Genomic DNA, 16,799 nt, shown 5'->3' with positions numbered 1-16,799 from the left:
CTTTAGTATGAATGATAATTGAGCACATTAGAATAAAAATACCTTACTCAAACTGAAAAACTAATTATTATAATTGTTGCAAATTATAATACACATCTTTGAGATTTTGGAGAAGATTTGTAGCTTAGGTTGTGGATCAGGTTATAAGTTAGCTCGCTGAGCTGGTAGACTTGTTCTCAGACGTTTTGTCACCATGCTTGGTAACAACATCAGTGAGCCTATGGTGAAGTGCTGGTGTTCTGTCCCAGTTGTCATTTGTGTCTTGGTTTGTTGTCGTTGATGATATAATTTCTGATTCTGTTTCTGAGAAGTTGGTAAATGGGGTCCAAATCGATATGTTTATTAATGGAGTTCTGGTTTCAATGCCAGGCCTCTAAGAATGCCCATGCGTGTCTTTATCTGGCCTGTCCCAGTTGAACTGATGTCTCTCTTCATCTGTGTGTTTGGATACCAGTGATAGTTGGTCGTATCATTTAGTGGTTAGTTGGTGCTCATGTATCCTGATGGCTAGTTGGTCTATCTGACCAATGTAATGTTTGTTGCAGTCATAGTCATAGAGATGTATAGCACGGAAACAGACCCTTCAGTCTAATTCATCCATGCCAACCACTATCCCAACCTAATCTAGTCCCATTTTCCTGTACTTAGCCCATATCCCTCAAAACCCTTCCTATTCATATACCCATCCAAATATCTTTTAAATGTTTTAATTGTACCAGCCTCCACCAGTTCCTCTGGCAGCTCATTTCATACACGTACCATCCCCTGCATGAAAATTTTGCCCCTTAGGTCTCTTTTATATCTTTCCCCTCTCACCCTAAATCTATGCCCTCTATTTCTGGACTCCCTCAACCCAGGCAAAAAATCCTTGTCGATTTACCCTATTCATTCTCCTCATAATTTTATAAACCTCAGCTTCCAACACTCCAGGGAAAACAGCTTCAGCCTCTCTCTAAGGCCCAAATCCTCCATACCTGGCAACTTCCTTGTAAATCTTTTCTGAACCCTTTCAAACTTTCACAACATCCTTCTGGTAGGAGGGTGACCGGAGTTGCACACAAGATTCCAAAAGCAGCCCAACCAATCTGCTGCACAGCTGCAACGTGACCACCCAACTTCAAAAAAGGAAAACATACCAAAAGTCCCCGTCCAAAATCCTATCCTCCCGCGACTCCACCCAGACCTAAACAGGAAGACACAACACACCTAGAGACTCTAGCCACCCGACCATACATCAAAGACATTTCAGAGATGATGATCAGACTACTCTGGCCCCTAGGCATCATGGTAGGTTTGTGGTCCGCCACCACACTGTAACAGCTCCGAATGAATTTAAAGGACCCAGTACCAACAGCCAGCAGAAGGAATGTCATGTACAAAATACCCTGCAAGAACACTCAGCAAACATTTATTTGGGTTAGAATGGAGGATCCAATGAGTAGAATGAGCATCTATGTTTAAGGAGGCAGTCAAGGAGCATCTCCAATCAGTGACCAAGGCGTACAAAATGATGAAAACTGATGGTTGGCCAGAGGATTGGAAATTTTTTTTAGAAGCGTCAGATGACTAAAACAAAGAAAATTGACTATGATCGTGAATTGGCAAGAAATATAACATCAAATCGCAAGAGCTTCTGTATAGAAAAAGAAAGAATAGCTAAAGTAAATGTTGTACCCTTGGACGAAGCAACTGAGGAACTTATAACTAGGCAAAGGGATAATGGCAAATAATTTTAAAAGCAATGTTTTCTATGAGTCTTCAGAGTAAAGGAAATTATAAACATTTTAAAGATAACAGATAAGTAAGGTACTAATGGGAGGAAAGATCTTGTAACTGTATCTATCATAACAGAAAGTATTTGACAAACTATTGTAACTGAAGGCAGACAAGTGCATCCATAAGGGTGGAGTCGTGGGTGGATGGGATTTTGGAGGGGGGCTTTTGGTATAGAGTCATAGGGTTGTACAGCATGGAAACAGACCCTTCAGTCCAACCTTTTGTTTTCCTTTTTTGGATAGAGCGTTGAGTGTGGGAGTTGGGAGGTCATGCTGCAGCTGTGCAGGAGATTGGTTGGGCCGCTTTTGGAATCTTGTGTGCAACTCCGGTCACCCTCCTACCAGAAGGATGTTGTGAAAGTTTGAAAGGGTTCAGAAAAGATTTAGAAGAATGTTGTCAGGGTTGGAGGATTTGAACTATCGGGAGACACTGAAGAGGTTGAGGCTGTTTTCCTTGGAATGTTGGAGGCTGAGGTTTATAAAACTATGAGGAGTACGAATAGGGTAAATAGACAAGGTATTTTTGCCTGGGTTGAGGGAGTCCAGAACTAGAAGGCATAGGCTTAGGGTGAGAGGGGAAAGATATAAAAGAAACCTAAGGGGCAAAGTTTTCACGCAGAGGGTGGTACGTGTATGAAGCGAGCTGCCAGAGGGACTGTTGGAGACTGGTACAATTAGAACATTTAAAAGGCATTTGGATGGATATATGAATAGGAAGGGTTTTGAGGGATATAGGCTAAGTGCTGGAAGATGGGACTAGGATATCTGGTCGGCATAGACGAGTTAGACCAAAGGGTCTATTTCCGTGCTGTACATCTCTATGACTGATTCTAAGTAGCCAGTTCCTATTGGCATGCATCCAACAGATTCAAAGGAAGTGATTATAGAAATTATCGAGAAATAGCTCACAATACTACAGAACCTAGTGGATTCTGACAGAGTTCCAGTGTTCAGAAAACTGCTAATGTAGTGCCCCTGTTCAAGAGACAGACAGGAAGCAGGAAACAACAAGGAAATTAACCTAATAAAGGTCTGCTATAATGTGTATTTCGTTAACATAAATTAGCTGTAATGCAATGGAGAATTGGGAATGCTGTTTCTAAAATGCGAACTTGTAAAGCGTGTGTTGGCTATAACACGATTAGATCAACAACCCTGTGTTATTTGTATTGCATGACTTTTGTATAGAGTGGGGTTGTATCGGAATGGAACTATCACATAATCAAAGAAATTACTGTGTCGTAAGGAAAAGGCTAGGGGCCATTATTCAGGAAAAAATAAAATATTAAGGAAAGCTTAATAGAATCAGTGTCAAATGGTTTTGTGAAAGGTAAATCACATTTGACAAATTTGCTACAATTCTTTGAAGAAATAACCAACAGAGTTCATAAAGGGAAACTGATAGGTATAGTATATTTTCCAGAAAACACTTGATAAGGTGCCACTATATTGCACAAAATTGAAGTCATGGTAATGTGGGTTTATATGTTAACATGGATTACGATCTGGTTACAACACAAAAGACAAAGTCAGGATTAATGGGTCTTTTCCATGTTAGATATATGTAACTAGTGAAATGCCTCTATGCTCATGCATGGGCCTTAATCATTTGCTACCTATATTAATAACTTGGAGAGGGCAGACTGTAACAGAATAGCAAGATCGGAATAATAATAGTCTGGGACTTCGAATCATGTATGTAATTGAAAATTTAAATTTTAATATGTATGAATCCCACCAAGAAACTGTCCTTTTATAGTGAGGTACATACCGGTGACAAGATCTAAAGTAGAGAGAAAAAAAAGCTTTTTCTTCATATTCACGCACTATAGCCAACACATAACACAGGGATACCTAAGAAGGTTTTTACATAGTCTAATATTATAGACTGTTGCAGGAATGGGAAAATCATATGAAAGCATGCAAAGAGTTTACACAACGTATGGAAAGTATCTCTACGTTTTCCCCTGCCCTTCTCTTATGAAGCCCCTGGCCTGTCCTTCCTACCTGCACGCATCCTTCGACTAGCACAGACCATGTGTCTCTCTCATCTTTTCGCTGAAGGTAGTGTTTGAGAATTTTATGCTTTATGCCTATCTTGTGCTTATTAGCCTTCTGTTGTGGGTATCATTTAGGGAGGTGTGCAGTGTTGCTGGATCTTGAAGCAGAACCTTTGAGCCCATAGCATCATTGCCTATCCTCTTTCCTGTTAGTCAGTATCAACACAGAATCATGTTAATTGAGACCAATTGCGTGCTATTTATGGCAATCTTTACTTTTAGAAATTGGCTGGCAAATCAACAGTATGTGGTAGAATACCTTGCTGACATAGACCATCTGCTCATATTGTTATTTTTTCATTTGACCAATTTTGGCAAGTCTCAATGGGACAAATAGAATAATGCTGCAGCAAGGCTTGGCTAGTTTTAGTCTCGTCACTCCTGTTGTGAAAGCTAGGAGCACTGCCATTTTGTAAAATGTATGACCATTCTGCTATCAGTAAATTTTTTTTATCCAGTCAGAAGACAGATTATTTAACCAAGGAGCTGTGTAAACAAAGATGATTTTCTTCAGTTTTGTGCAGTAAGTTGGACACCCTATTTCTCTTCAATCACAGATAATGTTATAAAAAAAGTACATCATTCCTTGGTTTTCCTTTTTATGTTCTATATCTCTACAATTTGCATGTTTTATGAGCAACAGTTCCAGTGGCCTCTGACTCTCATTGCCTGTAAGAGCATAGTTCCCATGTGCCTTCTGCAGATCAAATTTCCAACCCCTTTAACTTTACTGCCACCCTAGCTGAATTTGGGAGCTTGCTGGATGGGAAACTTCGACATCATTCACCTTGAATTTTTTTAGGGTCTTCTCATACTCAGCACTTAAGGTAGGTAAACAATCCAGTGTACAAATATGACCTTTTGTTTCAGGTCATTCATGTAGATGTTATAGATTCATTGGAAATTACATAATCTTTTGTTCATTCACTGTTCATACACCAGAAGAATGATTGATTGCTTTATGAAACTGTACTGCACTGGTATAATCTACAAATTTAATTAATTAAACACAAAACATAAAACTATTGCCAGTAAAAATTTTAAATTCCATTTAATTAACAAATACAAAACATGATTAATAAAGCTGGCAACATTTCATTATCACCCCAATGGAACATTGATCAATGTCTATACCATGAAAATGCACATGAAATTTGTTCTGTTTTTGTTTTGATTTGACTTATTATTGTTACATGTACCAAGGTACAGTAAGAAGTATTGTTTTGCATGCTATCTAGGCAAATCATACCTTACTTCAGTACATCAGGATAATAGATTAGAATGCAGTGTTGTAGCCCCAGAGAAGGTACAGAGAAAGATCAGTTTAATATGAAAGGACCATTCAAAAGGCTGATAACAGTGGGGAAGAAGCTGCACTTGAATCAATTGGTGCATTTTCTAACTTTTTGCTTGCACACTTTCACTTGGACTTTTCCCAAGAAGGAAGAAACAGATTTACTGCAGGATAAATGAAATATAGTTCCTGCTGATTTGCAGTTCAAACCCTGACAGTTTGCTTTTTAATTTTCTTTCCCTATTAAATAAGGCTGTCAAGTACCTACTAAGTTTAAAACAATGACTGCATGCTGATCTCATGATTTCTGATGGCCCAACAGTCTTTGGAAATTAAATGAGTGTATGTTCTCTGGATAGAATTATTAATACACCACAAAGTCTGATCATTTGGTACTGGTTTCTATTTCATCAGCTACTAATTGTAATCCCACATTACTGCTCATTCAGACTGTCCAATTCCAATTTATAAGAATCATTTTGACTCTGCAACCAACTCTGCAATACTGTCAGTCAGCTGCTGCAATCCTTTGTCCATTGATCCTAGATCCCAGAACCTGCCCTGTTTACCACAGAATTTTCTCTCCAGATCCTGATTCCTCCTCAAAATGTTCTTGAAAGCCAAGCTGATCACAGTCCTACAGATCCCTTCTCAAGAGTTTCCAGATCCTAAGCACAGTTCATCTTCCAACAATGCAAGGCCTTTCTGAGACCCCTATTTTTATATACCTCCAGCTCAGACTAACTCCACAGGTGGTTTTCAAGTGGTTCAAAGATGGTTCACATGAACTCGATTTGTTTTACATTTCATGGAATTTTATCAATGGAGGTGGTCAAATTTTTAGTTTTATATTTCCTACCTGACCTCCTCCAGCATTTAAACCATATAATAAGGAGCATTGGGTAATGCCTTAGATTAGATCATTAGGCCATTCAGCTCTTTGAGTCAGCTCCACCACTCAATCATGGCTGACATGTTTTTCAACCCATTTTTCCTGCCTTCTCCCCTTAACTTTTGATCCCCTCACTAATCTCTGTTTTATGTACACTCAGGGATTTGGCCTCTGTAGCTTCCTGCGGTAATGAGTTCTACAGATTCACAACACTCTGGCTGAAAGGATTCCTCTCCATCTCATGGTCATACTTTCACTATAAGAGCTGTGCCCTTAGGTTCTAGTCTCTCTGGGTAGAAACATCATCTCCACATCCACTCTATTTAAAAAGACATTCTCCACCTACCACCATCAAAAAAACCTACTTGAATTCAGACCCAGAGTCCCCAACTGCTCCTCAGATGACATGTGATTCATCACTGGGATAAATGTAAAATTTCCTTTGGACCCCTCTAATGACAGCACATCTTCCCACGCACCTCCAGCCCCCCCCCATCCCTCCAAGATACAGGGCCCCAAACTGCTCTCAATATGCCAAATGTGGTTTGACCAGCATCCGATGCTGCCTCACAGTACATCCCTGCTCTTGTATTCTGCTGATCAAAGTCAGCTGATCAGTAATAATCTCTGAGGAAAATACAAGCATTCTAGGTAACACTGAAGCCAGCAGGGATAAAATGGCATGCTCAACAGGACCATTACTGTGTTGAAGTAACAGTCTGTGGATGCTGAGCTACTGATATGTTCACGTTCTTTATGAATATGCAATCAACTGCTGTGTCTAATGAACTGGATAGTTCAAACAGCTAAGAAAAACTATTTCAGTAGACTATTACAGGTTGTTTATGTTAGAGCAGTTTTAGTGAAGGCAAGCATAAGCCTTGCTTTTAATTTTTTTAACACTTGCCTGAGAGAGCCCATAAAGTCAATATTTTTATTTTTGCACAAGATCAAAGTCAGTCAAGATGTAAAGAGAAAAATGGCAACATGAGTTTTAAAGATGCTTTGAGATGCATTCAGACCAGTTTGCAGTTTACCATTTTATGGCTAATAAACCCACTGATACATTGCTGGCATTTGGGCATTAGGAGCAATGTGAAAATTATCAAGCAAGTATCCAGAATGGTGCATTTTATTAGTCGAATACTCTTGCGTTAAGATTTTAAAAATCTGATGGTTTGCAATATTTTTTGGAAATCAAGATTCCACAGAAGACTATTCCTCCAAATTGAAATTCACAAATGTAAATCACTTGGAAGCCAAGCAAAGTGGGAATACTATGAAAAGCATACAAAGAAAACAAAATATGAAAAGATCTTCCAATGACATTAAGGATAGAATTTTTATAAATATGTTTAGATTAGTAGGAGGTGTTTAAGATAGATATTTGGGGGCATCAAAGATACCATTGCTGGCCAAACAGGCAAAGCAAATATAAATTAAAACACTATTAAATAGACAAGTAAGTTGCCATAATCCCAGAGGACTTCAGGGCTGCTGTCTCATTAGAGAGGTGACAGGTTGAATTTGACCTTAGAGTCACCACGCCTCAGGTGAGGGGCACGTTTGAGAAGGCTGAAACTTCATGGTGACCTTCATAAGTGTGAGAATTGAACCTACTGTGGGACCTCACTCCATTACAAACCAGCAGACCAGCCAACTAGCTAACCGATGCCCACAAAATACAATATGGAAGCAGGAGGATACAATCCCAACAGGCTGGATGAAAATGGACAGATATTAGACAGTTTGGTCAATTGTGTCAAAGGTTGCAGACAGGTTCACAAGAATGAGAAGGTGAAGCCTGCCTTTGTGAAACTTAGGAAGGCTGTTTCCAGAAATCTATGGATTCTGGATCAGTTTAAATTTTTACGATGGAAAGTGATAGATTGTTTGGTAAGGTAAATATATCAAAGGTTCTGGAGCAAAGGCAAGTAAATGAATTTGAGAAGCAAATCAGCCAGAAGGTAACAGAAAGATGCTTGTTCCTATACTTTTACACGTGCATCAAAATTAACATTACGTATAAAACCAGAATCATACCACAATGTCACCATTCCCTAAATGAGGAACAGAGCCTAAAATGGGAAGTGTAAGCTAAAATACTTAATTAAAAAGTAAATTTTTTTCCAGAAACTGAAGTAAAGGGAGCAAGGAGAGTGGGATTCAGAGAGATTGGAGACAGAGACTGCAAATGTTTAAAACTAAATTTCCGATGATAGATTAATTTTTTGATGAAAATTGAGACTCCTCATATTATTAAAAACCTGTTTACAATTGAAAGGGCAAGGTCCAACTTTCTCAGCTGCAATTAATAAGTTTCTCTCAGATAAATGCAGTACCAACCTTCATGTGCCTTCCTGTTTAGTCCGTCATTAATATACCTGTATAGTTATTCTGAGGATTGTGAGCTTTTGAAACTCCTTATCACAGAGAGCTGTGTGGACAGAGTCCTTGTGTACTTTTCAGGCTGAGATCAATAGAGGAATCGAGGCAGAAAGTGGACCTGCGTAATCCTGAAGAAGGGCTCATGCCCGAAACGTCGATTCTCCTGCTCCTTGGATGCGGCCTGACCTGCTGCGCTTTTCAAGCAACACATTTCAGCTTTGATCTCCAGCATCTGCAGTCCTCACTTTCTCCTAATCTTGGATCAGCCAGGATCCTGTTGAAAGGGGCGCAAGCTCATGGGCTAAATGTTCTATTCTTGTTCCTATTTCTTTTGGTCTTATACCAAATCCTGTTGAGGCACTGAACAAATCAGGTACCATCTGATTTTCAGCTTTCTCGGCACTGGAGGTTACTGTCTGATTTACTTCAGTATTATTCTTACTGCAAAATCTTGGTCAACATAAAGGTTGTGGATTAGCAGCATCCGAGTTACAGGTGGGCTGTGGTTTATTCTGTTTATTCAGGATTTCCCTGCACTACAATGTTTACATCGTAAAAATGATTTGAAAGCATCTGTTGATTCAGTGTTGCCATTAGTGCTGTAAGGACCATCTTGCAGTGTAAATTAGGCAAATTTTATGCATTGCATTGTTGCTTTCCCTGGACATCCTGGAATGCCTGTACAATATAGAAATAAGACAGATATATGTTAGATGATTCCTTCTTTCATCCATACACTCACCTGCAGAGATCTGAGTTGCAAGACCTGCTTTCGTAATTTGCCTAAATTTGTTAGCCCCAATTAAAATGGTTTCACACTCTGCTTAAGATCTGTGTGTTGTGAAGTCACCCAAGAAATATTTTTTATATTTTTATAATGCACCTTTTCACTTAGGAAAATAATGCATGTTGAGAGAGAACAACTTGCTTTAACTTTCACCAATCTATCAAATGGTCAATGCCATTATATGGATTAGAGTGGTGCTGGAAAAGCACAGCAGTTCAGACAGCATCCGAGGAGCAGGAAAATCGACGTTTCAGACAAAAGCTCTTCAGGAATACAGGGTGGAGTGGATAGGTGGAAAGGAAGATAGGCAGGTAGGACAAGTCATGGGGACCTCCATGTCTCGGCTGAGTGGGAGGGGGAGTTGAAATGTTGGGCCACAGGGCGGTGTGGTTGATTGGTGTGGGTGTCCCAGAGATGTTCCCTAAAGCGCTCTGATAGGAGGTGTCCAGTCTCCCCAGTGTAGAGGAGACTGCATCGGGAGCAACGGATACAATAAATGATATTGGTAGATGTCGGAGTGATAAAGCCATAATTTCCATATTTGGAATACCTACAAAATAATAGAATCCATATTTAAAAATTGTAAATATATTAGAGACAGTACTTCCAGATGCTTGTTTGTTTTTAATCCAACTCCATTGTCATATGCTGACATGAACTTTCTTTAAAACAAAAGTTACCATCTTCTAACCAGGCTATAGGACTGTTCTGTCATTAGAGAGAGACATGACTGGTGGTGGTTTAAACTGAGGGTCTCCATGCCTCAGATGAGGGGAGAGGTTGAGAAAGTGGGACTTGGGTGAAAACGTGTCAGTGTGGGAATTGAACCTATGCAGTTGGCATTACTGTGCATCGCAAATCAGCCATCAAGCCAACTGAGCTAACCAGCCCCCCAAACCTATCATGTAACTTATGACATCATTAAATAAGTTAATCAAGATTACCATTCAGAAACAGCATACAGAAGATAATTCCAAACTGCCAAATATCTGAGAGTATTCACCACTTCATCCAGCATATTGTTGTCAATTAATCAAATAAACTTATGTTCATATAAACCTGATTACAAACTAACAAGATTCTTTAGATAATGTTTCTGTTTTTGATATTTGGTTTGATGATGATATGGTAATAGTCAGACATTGGACCATCATAAACCAACATTTATCAACGTATTCAACTTGTCTTCTGATATAGTGGGCAAATGCCTGGTAGATAGAGTATAATGTGGATAAACGTGAGGCTCTTCACTTTGATACCAAAAATAGAAAAAACAAGTTATTATTTAGCTGTAAATTAAGAGAGAGGAATGTTCACCAATACCTGGGCGTTCTCATGCACCAGTTGCTTTCAGGAAATGTGGAGGTGCAGCAGGCAGTAAAGAAGGCAAACTGTGAATTGGTCTTTGTAGTAAGGGAATTCACGTATGGGAGCAAGATGTCATGCTGCAGTTATTGCAAGGATTGGTGAGGTGATGCCAGGAATGTGTACAGTTTTAGTCTCCAACTGAAGAAGGATGCTCTTGCTACAGAAGATGTGCAATGAAGGTTAACCACATCGATTCCAGGGGTTGCAGGGCTAATGTATGAGGAGAGAATGAGACTGTTAGGATTGTTTTCACTGGAGCTTAGAATGGGGAGGGGGGGAAGCGGGGAGAGAGTCTCATAGAAAGTTATAAACTTCTAATAGATGCAGGAAGGATGTTCGTGATGGTGAGTCCAAATCCAGGGTCATAGTTTAATGACATGGGTTGAAAATTTAGAACTGAGATGAGGAGAAATTTCTTCGCTCAGAGAATAGTGAGCATGTGGAATTTACTCCCACAGGAAGTGATTGAGGCCAAAACATTGTCTTTCCAAGAAGGCGATCAACGTAACTCGAGTGGCTGAAGTGATGAAGGGATATGAGGGCATATTACGGTAATGAGCTCTATGATCAGCCATGATCATGTTAAATGGCAGAACAAACTCAAGGAGTCGAAGGCCTACTCCCCTGCTCCTAGGCAAAAGTGAGGAATGTAGATGGTAGAAATCAGAGTCTAGATTAGAGTGCAGGAAAAGTACAGCAGGTCAGGCAGCATCCGAGGAGCAGGAAAATCAATGTTTCGGGCAAAAGCCCTTCATCAGGACGGAAGGCAGGGAGCCTTCAGGGTGGAGAGATAAATGGGAGAGGGGTGGGGGTGGAGAGAATGTAGCAAAGAGTACAACAGGTGGATGGGGGTGGGGATGAAGGTGATAGGTCAGAGAGGAGAGTGGGGGAAGGTAGAGTACAATGGATGGATGGAGGTGGGATGAAGATGATAGGTCAGAGAGAGGGTGAAGTAGATAGGTGGGAAGGAAGATTGATGGGTAGGACAGGTCATGAGGATGGTGCTGAGCTGGAAGGTTGGAACTTGGGTAAGGTTAGGGGAGGGGAAATGAGGAAACTGGTGAAATCCACATTGATGCCCTGGGGTTGAAGTGTTCCAAGCCGAAAGATGAGGCATTCTTCCTCCAGGCATCGTGTCATGAGAGAGAGGCAGTGGAGGAAGCCCAGGACCTGCATGTCCTCGGCAGAGTGGGAGGGGGAGTTGAAATGTCGGGCCACGGGGCAATGGGGTTGATTGGTGCGGGTGTCCCAGAGATGTTCCCTAAAGCGCTCTGTGAGAAGGCGTCCAGTCTCCCCAGTAGAGGAGAGCACATCGGGAGCAACAGATACAATAAATGACACTGGTGGATGTGCAGGTGAAACGTTGATGGATGTGGAAGACTCTTTTGGGGCCTTGGATGAAGGTGAGGTGCGAGGTGTGGGTGCAGGTTTTGCAATTTCTGCGGTGGCAGGGGAAGGTGCCAGGAGGGGAGGGTGGGTTGTTGGGGGGCATGGACCTGAGCAGATAGTCACGGAGGGGAATGGTCTTTGCAGAAAGGGGTGGGGAGGGAAATATCTCCCTGGTGCTGGGGTCCATTTGGAGGTGGTGGAAATGTTGGCAAATGATGCAGTTTTTGCGAAGGTTGGTAAGGTGAAAGGTGGCATCTTCAACCACGTGGGAAGGGAAATTATCTTTAAAGAAAGAGGCCATCTGATGTGTTCTGTGGTGGAACTGGTCCTCCTGGGGGCAGATATGGTGGAGGCGGAAGAATTGGAAATACGGGATAGCATTTTTGCAGGACTACTCTTGTTCCTATCTTCTATGTCTATATCTTTTGCTAGGCTAAGCCTTAAAATTTTTTTTTACTTTGGTTATTTTTGTAGGGGGTCTCTTAATGCCTAGTTGGGATGGAAACAAGGAAAAGTTGAGTCTTGGTGCTATTTTAACAAGAAAGTCAAAACAAATATATTAAGCTTTCAAAGAAATTATAGACGTTGCTGTACAGTCTTACACTGGTTATATATACTTCTTGTATTATGACAGCATGGAGAGCACACAATGACAACCTCTTGTAACTTCAGATCTTTGGGCTGGACTATCCTGTCTGTATGGCTGATTTCTGTTCGTATTTTATCTTTTATTTCACCGCTGAGTGAATCTAAATGGGAGACCACCTTTTATCCTGGCTCTTATCCTGTTAGCCCCTCCTTTCCATAGTCACACTCAGCTCCCATTTCTTGGTCAGCCAGGAATAGTTCATGAAACAAGGCATTTACATCCAGTGGTCTCTTATGTCTTAGAGAAATGTACATTATGTTCTTGTAATCTTAGACAAATAGTTCTCAGTTTCATGGTCCTGACTTTTTTCACAAATAAGCTTTTTAAAATTGTTATTCACACATGGTCCAACTGTTGGTTTCTAATAATGTTAGATTTTTACAACTAATGTTTTGATTAATAACCTAATAGTTATTTAAAGGGGCCTGTACTATAAGAGTAGGAACTGCAGTTGTACAAGATGCTGGTCAGATTTTATCTGGAGGTATGGCGACTTGACCTTGGCAGTGAGCAGTTTTGATCCCCTTACATAAGGAAAGATTTCACTGAAGGCAGTTCAGAGAAGGTTCATTTGGATGATCCCTGATATGATGAGATTGTCTTATGAGCAAAGGCTGGGCAGGTTGGTACTCCATGCATTGACGTTTAGAACAATGGAAGATGATCCCATTGAAACACATAGGAATCTTAAGGGACTTGAAAGAATAAATGCTGAGGATGTTTCTCCTCATGGGAGAGTCTAGGACCAAAGGGCATGTTCTTCTAAGCTGACTTTCATTAATTAATCCAAATTTGTCAAAATATCTACAATTGTGTCCTGGTTATCATAAGTAAAAACTTACCCACCACTGAGGTTAAACTGACTGGCCTGTTGTTGCTGGCTTTATTCTTTCACATTTTTGTTTTGAACAGTAACCTTACCTTTGAAAGTCTCCAGTTCTCTGACACCACCTTTGTACTTAAGGCATTTTGAAGAATTATGGCCAGAGTCTCTGCCACTAGTACCCTTGTGCATCCTTTGAATCCCCTGAATTATCATTTGGACGCAGTGGCATATCAATGTGAAGTAATGTTAGCCTTTCAACTAAGCTATCTTTATCATTCGTTAGCTTATTCAGCATCTGAACAATCTCCTCATTCACTGAGTCTAGCAGCATCGTCTTCCCCATAAAGGCACCTCAGCCAAAGGTCCTTCTTTTGATCCCTGTTTGACCCAATGCCTCCTTTACTATAGTTTCATGATTTTTATATTTGTGGAAAACTTTTGGACAACCTGCTTTACCTGCTACCTGCTTTAACTTCTCATATTCTCTCTTTGACCCTCTTCTTCCAGTTTTCACCTTTTCTCCAAACCTTCTACATCAGCCTGGTTCTGACTTGTATTATCAATCTAACATCTGTCTCCTTCATCTTGTCATGTAACTTGCATGTTTCTTCTGTGTTCCTTCTATCTGTCTTCCTGTCATCTGACTGTAAGTCTCTGTGTCTCCCTCTGCATACTCTCCCACCACTTCCCAGTTTGCAATAAAATTGAATATACTTTCCTGAAACTTACTCAGACTCTCTGCCAGAATATGGCACTGAGTTCTTGACTCCTTGCATAGCAGTTTTTAACATTCTTACTTTAAATAGATGTTTCATTTTGCTGAAAGTGTGTTGCTCAAATAGAATCTGTCTGTATCTGCCAGCCCACAAACAATAGGCTGAGTGGTCACCTCCTGTCCTGTAAGCATCTTATGAGTAATGTAGATTTTTAAAAAATGAATATTCAAAGTATTGATAATATAAAATATTGGCATTGGTGCATATGAAAATGAGTTAACAGCAAGAATGTAACTTTGACCACTTAACTGAGTTTTCAAAACCTGATAGGAGCAGATAGCTGAAACCTTAAATCTGTGTGCCAGTTTAATTCCTGCCAGCAATTTGGAAGAAAGTATGAATTACTTCACTGGTTGCGAAACTTGGAAAATACTTAGGGAAATGTTATGTAGTTGTGGAAGGTCCCAAATTTTGGCTTTAATATTTGTTGTGTTCACTGTCAACTGGGATAGTGGTACAGAAACGCTACTTAAGCTAGAATTGATAGGTGGCTAATATGACGTGACTTTCAGGATAATATAAATTTAATTTTAAAAATGCAGTATTATTTTTCTAAAAGTTGTTATAATCACTGAAATAAAGCACAGAAGGCCTTATTGATTTCTTTGGGTAAAGAACTAAGTAATTAATGAATAATTACAGTTATGAAATAACATTATTTCTATTCTTCATTTGCACAGATCATTTCAAAAACTTAGCTTTAGACTCCAGCCCACCTGGAATGTCATTATCGGACCCTACAGCTTGGACAACTGCTATGAACAATCTCGGAATGGGGCCCCCAATTGGAATGACTGGACAGCCGCTTATGTCAGGTATATTTGATTCTGTTGCTTGACAAAACCCTTGTGTTGTTTTGCCTACTTATGTTGATTAACACTGGATACTGCTGTCCTGAAAAAGTTGTTCAGTTTTGAAATTTTAGGAAGAGTTTAATTCCAAAATTGACTTTGTATTCTTTGGGTGCCATAATTGTTTGATATAGTGATATAGTGATGTAGTGATATGCCAAGTAATGGCCTACTTTTCATTCCTTAAAATGGGAAAAAAAAACTTTTTGGATGGTAAAAATTATTCTATCTGGCTGCTGATTCTGCTGATGAATGTGGATCCACTTTTGGAAACCCTTGAAGATTGGGTTTAATCTAAACTGAGGTTTGGATGGATAGATGAATGAAATGCAAAATGTTCAGAACTAGCAGGTTTCATTTAAATGCTGCAGACCTGCCTAGTCACCTTAGCATAGAAAGTCAGCATAGAAAGTGTGCATGAGTGTATCTCGGGCACATCTAAGCTCATGAGATCCAAAGGAGTGCTTTCCTGGCTCTAGAAATGACTTTTTATTTTCATTTTCTCAAGTGATTCATTGAACAAAAGCAACAACTTGTACTTATGTAATACATTTCACAACCTGGCATGAACATTATCAAACATAACCTGATGCTGATCCAAAAAATTAATTTTAGACCTAACATGTAGGAGCAGAACATAGAACTCAAGTTCTTATATGCTGTACCTTTCTACAGTCCTTCCCAGTTAAATGATAGTCAGCAACTTTATTCTTCCCTTCATTACATTACACCTGCCAAGATTTTGCCCACTCACTTAGCCTGTTTATGAACACATTTTGTGTCAACCTCACCACTTGGCTTCCCACCTTCTTTCATGTCTTTGGCAAACTTGGAGATAGTACATTCACCTCCAACATCCGGCCATTAATAAATATTGTAAATACTTGTGAATCCAGCACTGATTCTTGTGCCACTCCATTAATTACAGGTTGTCAGCCTGAAAAAGCCCCCGATTCCAACTGTTTGTCCTCTATTAGTTCGCTATTCTCTAACCATGCTAATATGTTAAATCCAACATCTTGGGCTGTCATCTTATTAAAAACGCTAATGTGTAGTACCTTATCAAATGCCCTTTGCAAATCCAGATATCTGTCCTGCTTTTCCAAACTCTAGGGATTCTTGTAAGGGCACCCAGTTTCTCTCTGTAGTTGCTTCTGGTAATATCCTATGATTGAATTTGCAAAATGTATTGTCACTTGCATTTTACAGTGAATAGAAGTGTAAAATATGGTGAAATGTTTCAATTGTTGCCATAATCCAGTGCCATTTTGAATAGTTTTAGAATAGAAAGGGTAAAAAGATATAACTGAAACAAAGTCTATCTTTATCTCCTCTACCATGACTCCTGGGTTGGCTCACCAGTTACAACCTGTGCCTCCACCCCTCCTCTACCGCCTCACCACTGTTTGTGCTGAACCCACATTTTAGGAGTCGCCACTCTTTAGGTCACATCTCTTTGGTGCTGGGCCCACCTTGCCAATGCTACTGCCAAGTCCCATGCTGAATCCACACTTGCCCTGCAGCATGGAGTCTCTGGTTTTGTTGCTATTGCCTCACCAATGACTAGAAGTCCCTGCTCTTGGTGTACCACGCTGCTACAGTTGCTGCCTCCCAAAGGCCAGGTGTCCATGCTCTGGGCCGACTGACACCAGGAGTCCCTGGTTCTGCTGCCAGGCTATATAGCATTCATGCCAAGAGTCCTGCTCCGGCAGCCCTCATCCAAGATGTTGCCTTTCCACTGCCA

General features: G+C 40.2%; 1 protein-coding gene across 4 annotated transcripts in view; it reads left to right on the top strand.

The window, feature by feature from the left end:
• The window catches only part of LOC132820237 (ecto-NOX disulfide-thiol exchanger 2-like), a 198,814-nt gene that overhangs the window by 108,949 nt on the left and 73,066 nt on the right, over positions 1-16,799 (top strand). For all 4 annotated transcript variants that reach the window (XM_060832239.1, XM_060832237.1, XM_060832241.1 and 1 more), the window contains one exon: positions 14,885-15,019. In XM_060832239.1, coding sequence (XP_060688222.1) covers positions 14,885-15,019 — 135 coding nt within the window. The remainder of the gene's footprint in view (positions 1-14,884; positions 15,020-16,799) is intronic.

This window comes from Hemiscyllium ocellatum, chromosome 11 (assembly GCF_020745735.1).
Source record: "Hemiscyllium ocellatum isolate sHemOce1 chromosome 11, sHemOce1.pat.X.cur, whole genome shotgun sequence".
NCBI classification, from domain to species: domain Eukaryota; kingdom Metazoa; phylum Chordata; class Chondrichthyes; order Orectolobiformes; family Hemiscylliidae; genus Hemiscyllium; species Hemiscyllium ocellatum.
The sequence above is the reverse complement of the archived record's forward strand: the minus strand, read 5'-3'. Positions and strand labels throughout refer to the sequence as shown.